The sequence below is a fragment of the Trichoplusia ni genome, chromosome 26 (assembly GCF_003590095.1).
Source record: "Trichoplusia ni isolate ovarian cell line Hi5 chromosome 26, tn1, whole genome shotgun sequence".
NCBI lineage: Eukaryota > Metazoa > Arthropoda > Insecta > Lepidoptera > Noctuidae > Trichoplusia > Trichoplusia ni.
Genome location: NC_039503.1, coordinates 239,815 through 261,098, shown reverse-complemented (window position 1 = coordinate 261,098; position 21,284 = coordinate 239,815). Strand labels below are relative to the sequence as shown.

Here is a 21,284-nt window from a genome sequence, read left to right as displayed (position 1 = left end):
AATGTTTACGCTAGGTGGGAATCGAACTTAAGTGTTGAAAGTGTATTTATTTGTTTAAACTTTCATGTACAATTGTGGTTCATAAGGCGGACTTAATGCCGCAAGGCATTATCTACCAGTATCAACCTATATTATTACTGTGTATTGTTACTAATTGCAAATAGAAGTTACGCAATTTGTCACAAAAAGTCATAGTGAACAAATTATTACCTGTCCATTTTCTGCTGTCAATTTCTTGACTGTTTCCAACTGTATCGCCAAGCTTTTGTCTAGATTATCACACCTCTCCAGCAACTGCTTCACATTATCCTTAGCTGCGACCAGCTCCGCCTTAACCTTCTCGCACTCGCTCGCACTTTGGTTCAACGCTATTATAATCTCATCTTTCTCTTTCAGAGTAACCCTCAAACTGTCACAAGTTGAACAGTTCACTGCGCTCTGTATCAGCTGTTCTTTGTCTTCAATCACCTTTTTGAATTCATTTGTTTGTTCTAGTATCACATGGTTTAGCCTCTGTATTTCGTTATGGTACTGTATGCTCTCGTTATGTTTTAAATTGATGAGATTGATTAATTCTGTTTTCTCAGCGTTAGCAGAGTCTATGAGCGCTCTGTACTCTGAAACTAGTTTCTCGCTGTGCTCATGGTTAAGTTTAACTTCTTCCGCGTATTTTTCTTTTTCGACGAGTTCATTCTTCAGGTCAACTACTTGCGTTTCAACTAGTTCTTTTTCTTGTATAAGTTTAGCGTAATCATCATTATGATGCGTTACGTTATCTCTTGACTTAATTTTATCAGTTACTTCAACTATCGATTGATTCAGTTCTTTTATTTCTTTATCTTTACTTTCTATAACTGATTTACATTCAGTGACCAATTTTTCAGACGTCTCTAATTGCATTGTTAACGTTGATATCAACGAGTTCTTTGTATTGATTTCGTCATTCAATGAGAAAATATTTTTACTAATTTCTTCCTTTTCATTATGTAGCCTGTTGAGTTCCTCTTGGTTTAATTGTGCTTTGGAACTAACCTCATTCAACATTGAAGTAAGTTCTGCCACCGAATTGTTGAGACGCTGAATCTCGTCATTTTTGACAGCAACACTATTTTCCAAATCGGCAATGTTCTGAGTTAAATTACTGAGGGTTTCGTTACTTTTGTTCACATTACTATTTAAACCGTCTATTAAAGAATCTTTTTCGTTCAGATCTGTTAATAATTTTTCGAATTCTTCTTCTAGACGTACTATTTTGCCATCTGTCAACGTCAATTCGGCTTCCAACTGAAGTTTCTTTTCAATGAGTTTTTGATTTTCCGTTTTGAGAGTTGCGATTTCGTTATTGAGTAAACCTTCATGTATCGATTTAGTTTTTAACTCATCTTGAAGATTTTTGGATTCTTTTTCATTTATCATATCTTTTCTCAGATGACTATTTTCATTCAGAAGCTGTTGTTCTTTGTTTTGTAACTCTATTATATCGCTTTTAAGTTTACTGATAGCTTCTATTAAAGTTACATTTTCTTTGCTCAATAGATCGACTTTTTCAGCCAAATGTGTTTTCTCTGTCGTGATGTTTTGCAGTTCTTCTTTACTTATGCTGCTGGTAGATGATAACTTGCCTTCCAATACCTGAACTTTATCTTGTAGACTCAGTTTATCAGTTTCTATTTCTTTCTTATGTTTTATGACTTCGTCCAGTTTATTTTCGAAGTCGTGTAGTTTAAGGTCTAAAGTTGACTTTAAACTTTCTAATTCTTTATGTGCATAAGATTTTTCATCTAATGCTACTCTTAGATCGTCGACTTGTTTCGTAAGTAACACTTTATCGTTTTCCAATATATGTATGTCTATAGAAAGCTGCTCGTTTTTAGAATTAGCTGCGTGAAGACGTTTTTTCAGGTCGTCAATTTCATCAGCTGAAAGTTTGCAACTTTCATTCTCTTCATTTTTGACTGTCTTTTCTAATTCCTCAACCGCCAAAGTTTGATTTTTCAACAATTCTAATTCACCGATCATTGAGGTATATTTATGTTTCACCTCCTGTAGACTATCGCGTAAAGCTGCTTTTTCTGATCTCACTTCATCAAGCTCTTTAACTATTCTCTTGATTTCGGATTCAAAGTTTTTGTTTAGCTTATTTGAGTCAGCTAGTTCAGTTTCTAACTTAGCTAAATTGTCTTCATGCGTCTCAATTATGGGTTCTAATTTGGACGTATTTTTTAAGGCGGCAATCTCAGATATGAGAAAATCATTATTCTTTTTCATTTCGTTTAATTCTCTCTCTAAATGTTGAATGTCTGTTGTCAAGAAATCATTCTCCGTGGTAAGATCATCTATCTGAGTTTGCAAATGGTTGACGTTTAGATTCTTTTCTGATAACTTATGATCTAAGATATCTATTTCCTTCTTGAAGGAATGCACAGTTTTAAATACACTTTCTAACTTGAATAAAACTATGTTGTCGCCGGCTGAGGGTATTTCCCCGACGTAGTCTATAGGTAGTTCAAAGTTTACATATTTATTGTACAACTGCATGACTTTCTCAGGTTTGATAGCTTTACTGTCGCCACTTTCTAGACAAATACTCTCTTTTTGAGCTAATTTGTGCTGAAGGTCATTAATATCACGTTTTAAAGTTTCAATTACACCTTTAGCGTTATCATCAATGTTAATTTCATCTAAATGAAACTGATTTGAATTCCTCCGATCTTTTAATTCATTAATTTCTTTTAAAAGCTCTTCATATGTATCTCTAGGAACCATATCTGACATTTCTGAATGTTTTGTTAGTACTTCTACGTCATGTTCTAACTTTGTTACCTGCTCTTGTAATTTGAACACTTCTTCATGCAGATCCTGATTCTCTTCTTGGAACTTTTCTGCATTCTCCCTTAGAAGGCCATGTATCCTTTCTAGATTTTGATATTTATGAGACAGAGTGTCGTAATCAGCCTTAGTTGCCTTTATGCTTTCTATTTCTTTATCCCTTTCTCCAATTTTTACTAGCAGACTTTTTATTTCAGCCGCGGACTCATCGTTTGCAGTTTTGAGATCTTCGTGCTCTTGTTTTAATCCTTCGAAATTCTTTTGTAGTTCCTTTTTTAAGGATAGAAGTCTTTCGATTGCCCGTTGATGTTGGGAGTCCAAATCTTCTAAATTTGACGTAAGGTTTTTATTTTCCTCTCTTAACCTGATGATTTCTTCATCAGGTCTCATTTCAAACGTGTCCCTCTCTTTCAGGGTGGATAGCTGATCTTGTAGATTCTGTATCTGTGTTTTGTAATTGTTCTCGACTTCTTCGTCGAGTGTCTTTGACGCCTGCGGGGGAGGGTCCCAGTACCAACTGGATTCGTCTTCTTTGACGCCATTTTTCTTGGTGAGCTTCTGTAAAAAAAGAAAAACAACATTTAATACTGTGTGTAAAACATATCAAACATAACACATATTTCAAGTAAAGTTAGTGACTGTTTTAAATAAATTGTTTCGCAACGAAGACATTTTTAGTTATTAAAAAGTTTATTCAACATTAAAATAACATTTCACTAATTAACCACCATCTATTTTAAGACTTAATTATTCCAGTTTTAAGTTAAACCTACGTCTACATTGGCTGTATCGTCCCAAGACCAATTGTACATACAAGTGAACGAGTACGCCTGTTTAAACACACGATATCGTTATCTGGGCATTTTATGAGTCGCCTGAGTCAGCCGGCGTACTAGCGCCGACATAAGTCATCGTATAAACACGCATATTAGCTTAGTTTGTACCTACAACGACTATGAGCAATGCAGTTTGTAACAAATTTAGCGGGGAAATTTTCAAACAATGTTTCCATATTATTTGTCTAACCTATTAACATTTTTAAATTGAAGATCTAATATTAAGTTCATCTTAAGTTGTTTCACATACGTTCATTATATCATCATATACCAAGCTGACACAAACTGACAAATCGAAAAAGTTTCCATAACCGTCTTCACTAACATCACTAAAAAATACAATACCAACACTGAAACTTCACCTTTACTTTCCAGATTACCATCTAATCAACAAATACCATCTACAAAGGTATTTCTATCAAAATCCCGATTATCATCACCAAGAGTAGGCACTGCATATGACAGTACCAAGTCAACACTATGTCAACACTTGCACAACCGGTATCGTCACCCCCATTTACTAAGTGGTCCGTGAAATACGATAACAGTTTTCGTGTCAGAAATTAACGATACCATCCGTTTGTCTTTGTTCAGGGTGAGTAACTTAAAGGTTTTTAGATTTCTCTTGGCTTATCGCTAAATGTGTGGCTTGACGCCTCCGAATGACTTAAACATTTAGAATTCAGAAAGTTGTTTCTTCAAGACATCTGTAACTTCTTAAGCTGGGTATGTCTTAAAATTTGATCATTATTGCAATACTGTCAAATAATTTGTTGAAATTTCAGAAATATCACTACCTGTCCAACTCTTTTCACGTTCTTTTAATGTTAGATCCTCTCTCTTATTAGTACCAGTCTTAAAATAATGCATTATTAGCATCAAATATACAATCAGAAGCAAATATCTACCTAAAGGACTTCTATCCAACCTTTTTTCTAATTATTTCGATATGCTAACTCCAGTAAGGTATAAAACCTACTTTTGAATGCCTCTGCCGAGTACAAGTGTGATGAATACACCCAGGATGACTTGAACAGTTTATCTGAGTAAACCACATCAGTCACACAGTTGAAGCGGATCGCTGATGCATTTACATTTATACATGAACTTATGACGCAAGGTGCAATCGATGTATTGGCAATTAATATCGATCGAGGTTGAGTAATAAAATGTTAAGGCTGTGCAAAGACGGTAATTGTGCATAATACTTGGATACAGATGGTTTGTTAGGCTTATGATGGCGTGAGTAATTATTATATCAATCATCATCGTCATCCTAGCCTTTTCCCAACTATGTTGAGGTCTGCTTCCAGTCCAACCGGATAAAGGTAAGTAGCAATGCTTTACAAGAACTGCCTATCTGACATACGCACGATACCCGCTGCTGCCCCTGGGACCCAAAATTTAGCGTGCCTTCCGAAACACGGAGGAATTCGTTATGACATAGATGTTTACCCATCCACGACCGACTCAAGCGTAGCTTAACCTGTGATCGATCAACTTGTGCTGTTATATCAACTGAGTTTCCTATATCAAGTCGTTAAAGCTACTTAAATAAATGAAGAATATAAACTTTGTAGCTGTTATACTTTTCTATGTTGTTACACTTATAGAGGTAGACCATGTTAATATTACCACATTATTACTCCACTATCCTCTCGCCGCATATATTGATAAACTGATAAGTTATCTTAATCCTTACAGCATACAGATAATCACGGATCATGCTGTGAAGTCCTGACCGTTGGAAACCCATTTTATTCGACACTTAGAAACACGAATCTTTAAAAAGACAAGATCTAAACGAAAACCTGTTTGGTTCAGTTTTTGGCTGAGTAAAACCAATCCAAAAAGGAATCAAATAGTATATAGAAAGTACACAGGAAATACACACATACATGCACACGTCTTCTAAGGTTAATACAAGAAAACGGAATCATTATAAAGTAAACGAACTATCGGTAATAGTTTATTAAAGGAGTGTGTCTCACAGAATGACAGCGAGTCTTTTTATATTTGAACCACGGTGACATTACAAGTCATGAAACTAACAAAAAAAGCTCAGTGATATTTTGAACTTCTATCCGTAACTTTAACTACCAATGATCGAAGTTCAGTATAACGAACATGAGGTCATTCGCCGCTCACAAGAAAACCGTCGATTTCAAAAAACCCATTTCTCAATAGTTTTAGTTTAGTACTCCCGGAGCCTTTTGTTAATACTTCCGTGTATTACGATATCACACGCGTTTACTACGGTTATAAACCATTTATGTGCCATTGTACCGAACGGACACTGAACCTGGGACTTGTACGTATCGGGGAATGTTGCATTACCAATGGCACGCGACTCCATAAGCAAAAAAATATAGCAAATGGTACGAACCGTCACAATACGTTAAAAGTTTATTTCTTAAAAGCGTTAAAGAAGAAATTTGCTCTCCATATACTAGATCCGCTATAGACCTAGTTTTGAAGATTGAAATACCCATCCTGAAGTCTGCAGGCAGTAACTTTCAGCTTCTATCATCAAAAGCAACAAATTTTTTAAATATTTTTCGTTCAGATATTGTCTGCACGAAAATAAGCTTAACATCTTGGGAAAACCCACATGTAGGGCTAGTCTTTTTAGAAGATTTGAAACAAAAATCTCATTAAACATATCGTGTATCGACACGATGACGAGAACCACAAGACCCAAGTACTTGTTGTACAGTAAAAATGCAAAATAATTCCTACAATAGTGAAGATTGCGCACGGCGGCGCCTTGACCGCCTTCCCGTCGTCTGTCAAACTTCCATAATTGTTGGTTACGTAACTGTCGGCAGTGCGGTCCGAGTCGACGCTAACTTTTCTTAGATACCTTCGGGTATTTATGTAACTGAAAAAACTTTGGAGTCTGTTCAACAGTTTGGTGACGAAAGCATATACTCGCTTTGATTATAATGTGGCGGGGATTTTACAGTAGTAGAGATAAGCCTAAGAAATGTCAGCGCAATGATGTGGATGAGGTTCATAAAATAATAGCTTGACAAAGTAGTATATTGAGAGAGCTGAAAGCCCATGGGGAAAAACTTTGTTCAGAAGTGGGACAGTACATTATACCAAAAGTGCAAATCTTAAGAACTAAGTATAGGTAAAACCAAAAATCGATTTACAACTACCGAAATAAAAATTTACAGAACAAGCCAGGTACTTTGTGTCACAAATATCACCCCGTGTACCGCTACTCTCAAAAGATGTTTGCAATGAAGCAACAATACTTCTCTATAAAAAGGGACTTGAAATTCATTTGGAGAGAACGGGTCGTCGAAACAGAAAAAGAAGAAAATCTATGGAGCATGAATACAAGACATAGTAAATACTAAGCTAACCAACACCTAACATATTACGTTTGTTTCACAAACATTAGCTGTAGTACAATCGTTCGTGGCACCACACGCATTTGTTATTAAGATCCATAAGGAGTGTTATGTCATTACAATTGATTACTGATATAATAACATTTATACTACATTGTCATCAAATCAAAATGAAGACCAGCTTATGACTCATTAAAGTTAAAGTTCAAAATGTTATAATTATATCACTTTATCCTACTAATATTATAAACGCGAAAGTTTTTATGAATTCGTTTGTTTCTCTTTCAAGCAAAAACTAGGTTCACAGATAGTTTATTACCAAGATCAACACATATGATAGTTTTTACCCGATATCATGTGCATGTAGGTCCGCGGGCAACAGATAGTTCATATATATGTATCTCTCTAGATGTCTATGACTGAAATCTAGATACTTCTAAACTTCAAAGGTTTACTCACGCATATTTAAGTTTCGAACCCAAGCAGAGTTCTTAATCCGTTTTGAATCGTTATTTCTCGAATCAGTTAGTGCAAGTATAATATCTAGTAATAAACTCAAATGGATTACACTAAATTTGCACCTGTTAAAAGTGTAAATAACTTTTTCAGTAAGACAGAAATGGATAGAAATAAAAATCTACCACAAAAAGGAGTTCTGCTCAATATTCTGAATACTTACGTGAAGATCATCGATATCCACGAAGGATATGAAAGCTGACCTCGTGAGCAGTACCGACTGCAGCACCATGAGTGCCGCGTGCCACCGCATGGTGAGGGCTCATGATACCATCGTTGTAAACATATTTTTGTAGCACATTTTTGTAATTATTAGAGGGTTTTATTGGTTCACCTGACGAGATTATTTTTTTTGGAAAATCCTTTTTGATAAAGAGGATTGTTTAATTAACTATTTTTTCCTGACCTTTGCAATTAACAATAATGTATTAGAAGTATACAGGATGTTTTTTTTTTCAGATTATTTAATAAACTATGTTACTATTACTGCTTTAGCTGACTGTTAACTACAAAAGTTGTCACAGTAGAATCTGAGGTGATTTTGATATTGAAATGCTACTTGTAATTCTGATACTCAAAATCAAGGGTAAATTAAAATGTACTTTTAAGATTTTTTCCCATGGATTGCGAAAGGCTGTATTGAAGCCTCCGCGGACCCATAATACAACAGCCACAATATTAATAAAACCTTTTTACATCACCATTCAATATTTGGTTATTTTACGCTCTGTATATCTCGTAATTATTTACTTCTATTGCAAGGCGGTAGTACGCTTTTTGATCACCAATGACGTTTTAAACGGTCCAGTATTAAAACGTTCAATGGAGTTTATACTGCTGTGCTGGGTTTGATTTTACCTTTTTACTACAGGACTCCGATTACTTGGATTCAATTTTACTTTACTTCTTCAATAATTTTCTAGTTAGTTTTCCTTTTTGAATTATTTAAGTCGTAAGGTGAACCATTTCAATAATAGTTACGTTATTTTGGTCTTAATTTAAATAAAACTTTTTCGCAACACTTAAACAGACACGTGCACATCCGTCGAACACCGGCCACAAAATAACAAATATTCAAAAATCGAAGACGACCGTTAGAAAAATTCGAAATATAAAATGTGACATCGTTATTTTTCAAATACGCTCGACGAGGAACAATGGCTGGCTTCGTGCGCGGACTGGCTGTGCGGCAAACTGGCTGTTTTCAAAACATAGCCACCTGTAAGCCTGCAAGTGTTTTGGCTAGACTAACATACGGTCCAATTAAAACTAGATACAGACAATAGCGGTTCGTATCGATACTTTGTAAACTTTGGATGTGAATTTTTAAGTTGTACAATAATGTAATTGTTATCGAGACAAGATTTGGTTGTTATTAGTTTATACGATTCTTAAATCAATAAGTAAATTAACTTGCTAGACAAGTGTTTAGTGTGTACGATTGTCTGTATTGTACTGGTCAGGTGGTTGTGGACACCTGATTATGTGAATTGAGCCATTTCTGAGCTTCAAAGAATTCGGTGGTTTTCACGTTGGATTTAAAAACCTCTTTGCATATCCGTAAGTTTCTAAAAGTTTGTTCTAATGTTTTAATATTGAAAAATGACCATAAAATAATTATACAAGATTAAAAACGTATACACATACCACCTCAGATTAAAAAGGAAAAAGCCAAAATTCTAAATTGTGTCCAAATATATCCTAAACGACATACCTGTCAAAATGATATATTTTCTTCGACATATATCACATTTAATATCATCGCGTTTTGCAATATACAAAGCCCTGCGATTTACGTTTTCTCTACAGCTATCATAAACATTACAACGAGATACATCGACATACGAAACAGGAAACAAACAAGCTAACAATAATATCTTCAAACATCAGTAATCGAGTAGAATCAATTTCACATGACCAAGCGTCCTTCGCAAACGCACTCCCAGCCGGAACGAGTCGCGTGCGCACACGACCTCCCTATCAATGCAAATGACATACAACCCTATTGACAAACACATTAAATCTAATTTCCTCCAACTATAAATCTACAGCTGTTCCCATCGACAATAGAAATTGAACCTTACCGTTAGAATTATAGAGTAACAATTGCCTTGTCAGCAAATTCTAAAGTTTTTGCAAGGTATTTTAGAATCTATACTGAAGTTATAAAGCTTGAATTACGATGAGATGACTTCATTTAGAATGTTATGTAACTACTTGTGCATGCAATTCATTTTTTACTTAAAAATTGTGTATAATAGAGGTCATTATTGAATGAACATGCATTTTAAATGACGGAAGCCGTTTTCATTGAAGACGTAATTTTTAGCGATGATGAATGAAAACAAAACGTACTTTTTGAAGTTACAAAGGCTAGGGAAAGTGGCCCTTAAGAGTGTCAAATGCTAATTACAAAGCCTTGCCAACAAGATGTCGCAATTAATGAGAATATTAATTGACTATTTGTTGCGCAACTGGACTCGGACGTAAAACCCTTATGAATATTTCTAAACCTTAATTGCGAAGGGTCATCACTAGCATCTTGTATAGATACAGCGATGAAAATACTAATAACACTTAATTATTTAACTGAAACCGATTAGTATGATCAATTAATTTAAAAATAAATAAATAATAAAACATAATTAGAACTACAACACAACCTGCAGCAGCAAATTCACAAACCATACATAAAAATTCAACACACAGCAATTTAAACCATCAGCATAAAACAATAAGGTCGTAATTCAGTTGGAATAACTTTAATTTATGTCTTTTTGTCGGTTGAGGGGCCAATGTCAGTATGATTGACTGGAACCGCGAAGGCTGTGGGAACTCCTATTATGAGGCTTTAAATGAGGGTCTTAGGCCTGACCTTGGGTGTCCAAGTCACATCCAGTCGAATCGAGTCAAGTGTGACTTTTATGACAAATGATCAATTGTCCGGTGGCAATGGTGCTAGGTGCCGACAAGTAGGTTTCACAAGAAAGATACAATTTACGGGTTAAATAAGAAATTTCGTAACAAGACTGGATTCAAAATTGTCGAATAGCAAAAAGTGCGCCCACTAAATTGTTGTGGCCACAAAATTCGAAAGCCGATTCTGTCGAAATTTTACTTGAATGCAAAAACAAAAATATTTTTATTTCTCAAAATAAACCACAGCTAAATTTGGCCCATTATATTTAGTAGAACAACCAGTAACACAAACAAACAATAACATCGGAATCAATAACGAACACACACTGCTAGATAATGTTACCGCAGATAAAGGTGACACCAAAAATATTACACATCTATCGACGAACCAATCACAGGACGGATATTTTTCCGGAGTCACTCAAATAGTTAAGGACACGCTGTAACCAAGCGAAGTAAAGGTTAATTGTGGCTATTATAGAGACCTTCGTGAAATCCGCTGCAACGACACTGAGCACTCACACGTAGTCAAGTTGAAATAACTGTCTGTAATTGTCACTGAAGAGGTTTTATTCAGAGAATTTATCATCTAAGTAAAACCAAATTATTCAGAAAGATGAAGACAGCTTTCATCGTTTGCTCTTTTTTTTTCAGCCATTACTTTCCCACTGCAGGGCAAAGGCCCTGCAGTGGGAAAGTTATCGTTTGCTCTATCTAGGCTAAAATAAACTTTTGTTTGTTAAGATTTAATTGATGATAATAAAGTCTAGTTAGAGCATTTGCACTGGTCTACACCATAATGGACAAAATCCCGCAAAATCCCTTTTCAAGGGGAAATTATGTCTTGAAATAAAAACAATTTATAAGAGGGACGAGTAGGACTATCCCGGCATATTTTCAAAAGACTTCTGCTCTATGGTATTTAAGCCTTGTGTCGCGGGGATTACACAAACATTCACATCACATGCACAAAGCCATCCAGACTCCGGACAAATATTCGTGAACCACACATACGCGCTGTCATAATACCTAAATGAAATCAAACACGTTTCATAGATCTAACGTAAATGATACAATTTTCAGTGTCAGTTTAACATGCGCCGGTGCAGTTAACAGGAACTCGGTCATGGTGCGATTAATGCCATGCGGGTATGTATGGACCTTGGAAGTTTACTGAAAAGGGGAATTTTGAGGAACAAGAAAAGGAAGTTTAATTTAATTAAGACCTAGAACAGTCGTTGATTGAATAGTTTGTTGTTCTTAAGGATGTTTTTTGACATCGCCACGACTTACCGTCTGACTGACGGACTGTTTTTTTTTTTGAAAATTAGCTTGCCTCTTCATACGTTATAAGTCCCTTTCATAAGGCAAGTTAGCACTTAGAAAGAATTTAGAAATTCATCCCCTAAGGTGGTGAAAACTATCATTGAAACTATCATTTCAGGAGATAAAACTATGAAAATTGGTAATCATTTCCAACTGCTAAGTGAGCGAAGCCACGGGCAACGCGCTATTCTTAAAAATTCTAAGTAAGTAAGTAAAGCTTTATTCAGTACAAAATGTCTAAGTAAAAAAGTACAAATTCTACGACAGCCACTTAACGTTTAATTTGCAAAACGTGTAGTCAGTAGTGGCTTATTGTGCCGAAGCCAGAAGTGTTGTAACTTGTACAAAGTAACGTAACGACTTCACCGCAATGGCGGCTCAAACAGTCGCGACTACTTAACCTTACCATCAATCTATAGTAAACCTAAATATGATAGCGGTTGCCATGGATACCGTGCTACTGGTAAAAAATATATATTTACTTGATTGTTTATTAATAAAAGGTCAAGTGCGAGTCAGAGCTTTAAAAATAACTTTTGCGTTTTCTCTCCCATTAACTTTTCAATTGTACTAATCGTAGATTAACCGCAATTTTTACTATTTTTATTGGATTTCTAGGGGTTACAGAAAATACATTATTATCGCTGGTTCTCAGCGCTACTTGAGTTTAGTATACCCATGAACATATATCCCTCACGATGCATAACAAAATACAACACAGGGACATAGTACATTTTCAATTGAGGGCTAATAAGTATTCACCGATCTCAGACTTATATGAATTAAATGCTACCAAAAGAAGTCAACACCACAAACGACAAACAAACGCCACCTAACTCAGAACACACGCGAAACCTTCGCGCGATCCGTCAGTACGTACGTATACATAAGTTGAGTAAATAATAGTCAATAAAGAGCTGGTCAACATCGGGCACAAGGCCCTTCGGCACATCTGCTTTATGGAGCTTGGTGACATCGGAAACACATGACTTGGAGTGTGGAAGGTTGTATTTAAAATTGATTTGGTTGATACTGGTTAGAAGTTTTGTTGAAAAGTTAACTCAAGTGAATCGCTTGTGCTCTGGGGGTTGAAAAGCCTATGCTTCAATTATATCAAATTTCATGCCGTTCCTTCAACCATTCTGTAGTGGCTGAAGAGATATAGATATTGACCACAGTGAAATCTTAAAAAAAAAACTCTACCGTGCCCTACACAGGATTCCCAGAAAACCAAAGATTTTAAACGATTAACGAACATAATATCTGGTCGCATCATCCTAAGCAGTCAACGCAACGTCGCTCGACTCTACGGCAGTGAACTGTTATTTACATTTTTTACTACACATAAGTATCTATCAGCTGACCAAAAGCTACCGTTCCCTTCTTCAATTCCCATTATTTCTCAAAAACAATACTGAAACAAAAGAATTTGACCTCATAGCAAAATATGGTAACACTTTCCAAAATCCACACCGAAACGTATCTACCCGTAACGCAGGTTACAATATGGTGATCAGTCCAATCGATGTGACAGTCGCGACCTCAGCAGCTAGGATTACTGAAGGCCGCTGACCTGGCCATAAACAAAACCGCACGATTACTATGTATTCACTTGGGCCTTTCATCATACTGACAAAATTATAGTGTAAGAATACGAGTATTAGTCTTAAATCAAAATTCAGGCCTTCTGAGTAACTATCTAAAATAAATGTTTGAATTTCTTTGCATATGCGATTTCTGAAAATTGTTGAATAGATGAAGAAGAGATAGAACTAGACAGAGATCTCATTATATCGAATACTCTTTTTAGTATTGAATCATTCAGACCAGTTTGTCGAATCATTTTCGCATTTTCCAATAAATCATTTCAGATTGAGAGTTTACAGTCCTTTCCTAGACTATAAATATTTGTTTAATCTCTTATGTTTGCTTTTTTAGAAGTGACTGTTTTTTGGTCAAGTGATGATGCTAAACATTAAGGGATTTTCAGAGAGGTAAGTAGAAATATCTTTACGGGAGATGAATTCTAATCCTATCTTTGTATCGAATAATACTTTCTCCATCACAGTAAAATGCAACAGGTGTAAACGCCCACATAGTAGCCAACATAAGGCACTAGACACCGACGTCACCGAAGGTCATATGCTGTGTATTTGAGCATACAATTATCGAGGCTACGGTCCATTCAGACAGTATCCGACCGTGTGTGACGAGACGTGATCTGATAACTAACCTGTTGTCTTTAACCGACAGATTATTGATTGATGTTACTGGTTAGGTAAGAAGAGATGGGTGGATGAAAGACGATCAGAGAATGGGATAAAGACTGATGTTAAATGATGAGTACGTTTTGAAGTGATCACCAGATCAATTATTAATCAACATTGTAAATGATAAAGGATATTATTAGTATTAGTATTGACTAAAGAATCCAGTGCATCATAAATATATATAGCACTATTAAATTAAGTACTGTAATAAGAAGAATATTATAAGTAAATAAGATAATATTTGGCTATTAGCCGCCATTATCAATTACTTTATTCAGGATAGCAAGGCTTTCAATAGGCAGTACTAACTAGGACAGACCACACCAACTGCAAGCGACATAACCTATTAAAACTATATAAAATTATAGTTCCCTTGATTATCTCGATTAAAACAATTATATCATAAAGTAAAAAACCAATTAACAAGCTATATAATTCGAACATAAACCGATGCAGGCCTCACAGCTTCAATCGTTCAGGCAGCGCTTGCGCCGTGTAAACAACCAGCGTTGCCTAGCAACCGCCGCCGCCATATTAACCCGCCGAGCGCGAGAGAGATGGTCAGATATACGGCGTGCAGGTGCGAAAGAGAAGGCAACACAAAGGGTTTGTTGAACGATAAAGGCATAGTACAGTTCACGGTAGATTTGACGAGTAGTTTTATTGGGGAAATTATTACTTCCCTGTGTTATATGGAATTGTTATATGAACTCGCCCACCTCGCTTCCTGGGTTGTAGTCGTAAAAATATAATAATGTTACCATTTTACTTAAACTTATCCTTCGCACAAGTTATGTAGACGGTTGACTTTGATTTACGGCTTCAGCGTTTCAGAAAATCTTAAGAAACTTAGTACTTAGGTATAAGAATAGAAAAAATATTGGTGTGTTTATTAAATAGACCTTTTTACTCCTAAATATAATTTTGCTTTAAATAATCGGGATCATAAAGACACCAACACCAATAAACAATTCAATCAACGATCAAGAGAAAAATATACAAAAACAACAAACAAACCCAAAGTCATCGACCAGGGTTGTATTAAGACAAATATTCCAAAAAAAGGGTACCACAGCAAGGCACAAACACGGGGCCACCCGCAAACTGATTCTCACATCGGAGGTCCTGAGCAAACAGGACACTCGCGAAACTACACCTTTGTTCGATCGTTTAGTACTATTTACTGCAATTTGAGTTAAAAACAGCGTTTGTTATTTTTAATCGACTTCAAAAAAGGCGGTTCTCAGTTTGATTGTTTGTATGTATGTTTGTCCGCGATTATCTCGCGTGTGGCTGAAGCAATTTTGATGCGGTTTTCAGAAAAGTTTTTGTGTAATAAAATATATCTTTTTATGAATCCCAATACCAAATGGTTCGGCTGTAATGGTGCAGTTGACAATAGACACATAACATTTGATAGTATTCGAAGAAAGTACCACCATCTATTCTTCGATTTTTGACAAATGTACTATTCATACACTTGTTTAATATTGTATCAATTAGACATAGGATGAAATTTTGAAACTAAGCAGCCGTTACAGCTATAACTTACGGCTTTACAGTGCGTTTTTAGGTTAGGAACGACAATAATGAAAAGAATCAACAAGCAAGGAAGATAACCTCCGTCGCACAATGGAATCTGAAATGGATAATCAGTACCTAAGGAGTGGTTATCAATGTATACGTATAAGAAGTCTTTAGGTTTTAATTAAAAGTTGATCAATTAATAATTTAATTACATCGTTATATTATATAATTCAATGCTACTTAAATATCTCCTTTTATTGGATGCTAAAAGATTTACATACTTTTGGCTGCGGTTTTTTTTTCGAGTTAACTTTAAATTATCCAATTCAGTCGTTCGGAAGACATGCGTTTACATACATTTCCGTCAAACATCTCTATTTACATAAAATTGTCTTATTTAAAAACTATTGGAAAAAATATGATTTCTTAAAATTATTTCCAATTTTACAGAGTTAAATATTTACAAGTTAAAAAAACAAAAAATAATTAAATCTATTCTTAAAATTTAATTCTAACTATAAAGTACATGGTAACTTTTATAAAGTTTTACCATTAAACTTTTAACATTTACTAATAATTAACATTTAACGACTGACTAGATGACTGACATATGCCTAGAAACAGCATAATACATAAATAAATCGAACGCATTATGTGCGAGTGTATCCTACAATTAACATTATATATTATTCATCGGATACGAGTAGGCAGGTAACATGCCCGCTTACCTGAACGCTCAAATAATGTTGACATATCGTCAAAATAATCACCAAAAACGAACGATCAAATCTGACAGTCGTACGCGAACGCAATAAACGACCCACCGCAAGTACAGATCTAAGAATAATCAGAACAACCCAACAGTCAACAGATCACGAAAAAGATAGAAAAGACAAAAGATGGAGATTACATAATCCTTAGCTTTACAATATTAGGTCCAGTTGCGACAGAAAGACGGCGGTATGGGTAATTTGAATTTATTTAAATTACAATGACTTGAGTATGTATTTACTTGGTAATGTTCGTTTATTGTTGGCTGAGGTTAACCGGGGTTAGGTTACGAAATGTCACCAGTAGCTGACGTTCACTTGTAGATTTATTATCTGTGCCAGTGAAAGCGGAGACGTTTTTCGGTTACAGAATAACCCGCTTTGTGCTTTCGGAGCTGTTTGAATGGTGACTGAAGCGATGCCATCTTGTGATATGGAGCAACAATGCCATTTACATATTATTTATTGTTAGCCTGGTTCGTGTCGCGGGGTAAAGGTCTAAAAATCTAAGCCATTCTTGCACTTTGTGATTTAAATTCACTATTAGCATCATCGTCTTCATAAAATACACTTTGTTGCTACGCTTACATACATTAAGAAGACTTTATAAATATGTCATTAATATTCTGTTATATCAAAATCTGCAGTTACTTAAGAATTTTATATTGCCCAAAAGGACCACCAATTTCATCAAATTTCAATTTCTCCATGGAATCAACTATTACCCTAGCAAATCCATCCATCCTTTACTGCAGTATCTAGATTCTATACAAATTATGCTTTAAAGTCATTAACACAAGATTTAAATAAGAACAAATGGGAAAATTCAACTGTAAGTATTGTTTATTTAATGGATAGATATGTCACCAACTAATGTCTTCACGATCGTCACGGTAATCTGAACCCTAAAACAATTAGAGAGCGTTTAAATTAGTAATTAATGGCAGGACGTCGGCGTTGCGAGGGTAGTGAAGCGAGAGACTATACGGGTATAGGAAACTGTGGGTACAAGTTTGAATCTAACATTATTTACGAACAGATAATAGTGGAAAAACTTTTAAGTACTGAAACGCGTCTAAAGACTAGCAAATAGTAGAGTGTTGAAGGCATTAATGGTAATATTTGTATGGCTAACCATTTTTAGATATTAAAAGAGTCTAGAACGACCTATTTCTTGACGAGACATTATTAAAAAGAGCCCGAAAACATAGGAAAATTTAAAATTATTGCGTTTACAAAATTGAGACATTTAAAGTAGTTATATTCTATTGGTCTTCAGAGTCGCCCATCATCATCTCAGCCTATCGCCGTCCACTGCTGAACGTAGGCCTCCCCCAAAGAGCGCCAACCATCCCGGTCCTGGGCAGCCCGCATCCATCCGCTGCCAGCCACCTTCTTCAAATCATCGGTCCATCGTGCCGCAGGACGTCCTACACTACGTTTGCCTAAACGTGGTCTCCACTCTAACACGTGTCTGCTCCATCGACCGTCTGTCCGTCTGCAGACATGGCCGGCCCATTTCCACTTCAGCGTGCTGATTCTGCGAGCAATATCGGTAACTTTGGTTCTCTGGCGGATGACTTCGTTACGAATTTTATCCACCAGAGATACCCCGAGCATCGCTCTCTCCATCGCACGCTGAGCAACCTTGAATTTATGGACCAGGCCCACGGTGAGTGTCCACGTTTCAGCTCCATACGTCATTACGGGTAGGACGCACTGGTTAAAGACCCTGGTCTTAAGGGATTGTGGTATCGACGATTCAAAGATATGACGTAGCTTCCCGAATGCTGCCCAGCCCAAACGTATTCTTCTGCTCGCTTCCTTCTCGAAGTTGTGTCGCCCCAGTTGGATGGTTTGGCCAAGATATATGTATTCTTGCACAACCTCGAGAGCAGCGCCATTTACGACCACGGGTCTCGGAAGAACAAGGCCATTGTACATGACTTTAGTTTTATTTAGGTTCATTCCGAGACCCACACGTCGCGAAGAATCGCTTAGGCCGTTAAGCATCAGCTCCAACTCCTGCAGAGATTCCGCCATGATGACTATGTCATCTGCAAATCGCAGGTGTGAGATGTACTGACCGTTGATGTTCAATCCCCGTCCTTTCCAATCAAGCGTTTTAAAAACGTCCTCCAATGCGTTTGTAAACAGTTTCGGAGAGATTACGTCTCCCTGTCTTACTCATCGACGCAATTGGATTGGTTTTGTGCTCTGTTCTTGTACTTGAACGGTCATTGTCGCGGCCTTGTACAAACACCTCAGCACCTCGACATATCGGCAGTCCACGAGACATCTCTGCATGGATTCCATCACAGCCCAGGTCTCGACGGTGTCGAAGGCTTTTTCGTAGTCCACATACGCTAGGCATAGAGGTTGATTATACTCCTCTGTCTTCTGTATAATTTGCCTTAGCGTATGTATGTGGTCCACGGTGCTGTAGCCTTTTCGAAACCCGGCCTGCTCCGGTGGCTGGAAGTCATCGAACTTTTGGGCGAGACGATTCGAGATAACCCTCGAGAACAGCTTATACACATGGCTCAGAAGTGAAATGGGGCGGTAATTTTCAAGCCGCGTATTATCGCCTTTTTTGAAAAATAATACCACCACGCTTCTGCTCCATGCCTCCGGTGTTATGCCAGTATGGATGACGGAATTGAAGAGCTTAACAAGCTCTGTCAAGACAGGTGTTCCACCTGCCTTGAGCAGCTCAGTGGTTATTCCGTCATCTCCCGGAGCTTTGTTGTTGTGTAGCTGTCCGAGAGCTATTCTAATCTCACCCATGTCAATGTCGGGAAGCTCGTCTGTAAGGTGGCGTGTAAGTCTGGCTCGTGGGTCATCCGCGCTGTGTGCTTGGGGCGGGCTCGATTTTGGTGAGTATAAGTCCCCATAATACTTTTCGACTTCAGCGAGTATCTCTGGCTTCGAGGTAACGGTAGTGCCCTGTGACGTACTGAGTTTTGTCAGGTGACAACGGGAGATATGAGCCTTGGAAAATACTTTTGAGCCTTGGTTCCGCTCTATAGCTTGCTCAATGGATCGGGTATTCGCACGCCGAGTATCGCGTCTTATCAGCTTTTTTATCTCCCTGTTAAGTACCTGACGCTCAGACGGTGTTGCGTTTATGTTTTCTCGCCGTTTCCTCATCAATTCCAGGGTCTCGCTGGTGAGTGCCGACTTGCGTCCATTACTCATCGGTCGAAAATACTTATAGCCCACCTCACGGACAACCCGTACCAGACAATCGGTGGCGTCGTTAATATCCTGAGTAGTTTCCAACATAGCGAATCGATTTCGTAGCTCCAACTGGAAGCTTTCGCAGCCAGCCTCGACCTGGGGCAGGGTTGGTCTGAGAGTTGACTTCATCAATCGCGCTCGCTCGATTTTGAGATTTATACTCAGAGTGCCTCTTACCAGTCGGTGATCACTACCGGTATTGACCCTGTTAATCACAGAGACATCTCTGAATATCTGGCGCTTGTTTGACATAATGAAGTCTATCTCGTTCCTCGTCACGTTATCGGGGCTCCGCCAGGTCCACTTCCTTTGGGGCTTCTTCTGAAAGAATGAGTTCATCAGGAAGAGCCCCTGAGCCTCGAGGAAGTTTACCAGCATTTGCCCCCTGTGATTTCTGCGCCCAAAGCCGAAGGGACCCACTCTCGACTCGCCATTCTCTTGTACTCCTACTTTGGCGTTGAAGTCACCCATGACAACAGTGTAGAATGTTTTGGTACGAGACATAGCTTTCACTATGTCTTCGTACATGGCCTCGACTTCGTCGTCTGGGTGCGAAGACGTTGGGGCATACACTTGAATGACCTTCAAAGTGTAACGCTCCGTTATTTTAAGAACAAGGTATGCCACCCTTGCCGACACACTGCCAACTTCCACAATGCTGCCCTTGAGTGACTTGTGGATCATAAAACCGACGCCACCTTGAGATGGTTGGTGTCCTTCTCGGAAATAGAGTAAGTGACCAGCCTCGAGAGTTATCGTCTCCTCCCCCTGTCTTCGAAGTTCTGATAACCCTACGATATGCCAGTTAATACGACTTAACTCTACTTCCAATTCGGCAACGTGCTCGTTCAGCCGTAGTGTACGTCCGTTATACGTCGCCAAAGTCAATTTGCGTAGGTACCCTGCCGTCACCCGGGGATTCTTAGCACCCCCCACTGCACCGTTACCGTGGCCGGTACCATGGCCAGGAATAGTGCAGCTACCGGGAACTGGGGGCCGTGAATTTAAATTGTGCTGCATAAGGGGGGGATTTGCCGTAGTCACCACGCTTGGCATGCGGGTTGGTGACCGCAGTTCTGTGGTATAGTTATTCTCCGTGGGGCGCTGCTGCCCGCCCCCGGTGTTGTTTTGTCCCTTAGTCGCCTCCTACGACACCCACGAGAAGAAATGGGGTGGTGCAATTCTAGCCCGGCACCACACGGGCCGCCCACAGAGTCGCCCGAAGACCCGAAAATCTTTACTCACTACGCAATCTACATAATATGTAAAGAATTTTTAAAACGTATCTGTTCTGGAGGTCAGTCGAGTTAACTGTACTAACGCGCTAACACAATAGGGCTGGACAAAGACAAATATACCGCATCAACGACGGTACGACTCTTTGAAACAGCGAAGAGTTATGAGATGGAATTATCTTTGGAAGAGTCATTTGTACAACCCTATGTGTTTGTAATGAGAAATATGCTGGGAAAAAATTGTTAAATTACTCATCATTCAAGTTTGTTAGTGTGTTTGTATCATCTTTGGGTTCTAATTTATAGATCTGCTAGACCAATTTTGGTACACTTTGGTTCGCAGGTAGCCGACAGTTTGCGTAAAATATTAGGCTTTTCATCCGGCATAATGGTGTGGCATATTTGAAGATATAAATAAAATGCACGGACAGAGCTGCGGGCTAAGGCTAAGTCT

General features: G+C 37.7%; 1 protein-coding gene across 5 annotated transcripts in view; it reads right to left on the bottom strand.

The window, feature by feature from the left end:
* Positions 1 to 21,284, bottom strand: part of LOC113505488 (thyroid receptor-interacting protein 11-like) — a 57,700-nt gene that overhangs the window by 8,742 nt on the left and 27,674 nt on the right. For 2 of the 5 annotated variants that reach the window (XM_026888215.1, XM_026888219.1), the window contains one exon: positions 211 to 3,387. In XM_026888215.1, coding sequence (XP_026744016.1) covers positions 211 to 3,387 — 3,177 coding nt within the window. Of the gene's footprint in view, positions 1 to 210; positions 3,388 to 7,706; positions 7,950 to 8,401; positions 8,970 to 21,284 lie in introns of those variants that run through there. The other 3 variants (XM_026888216.1, XM_026888217.1, XM_026888218.1) reach the window with 3 other exon arrangements.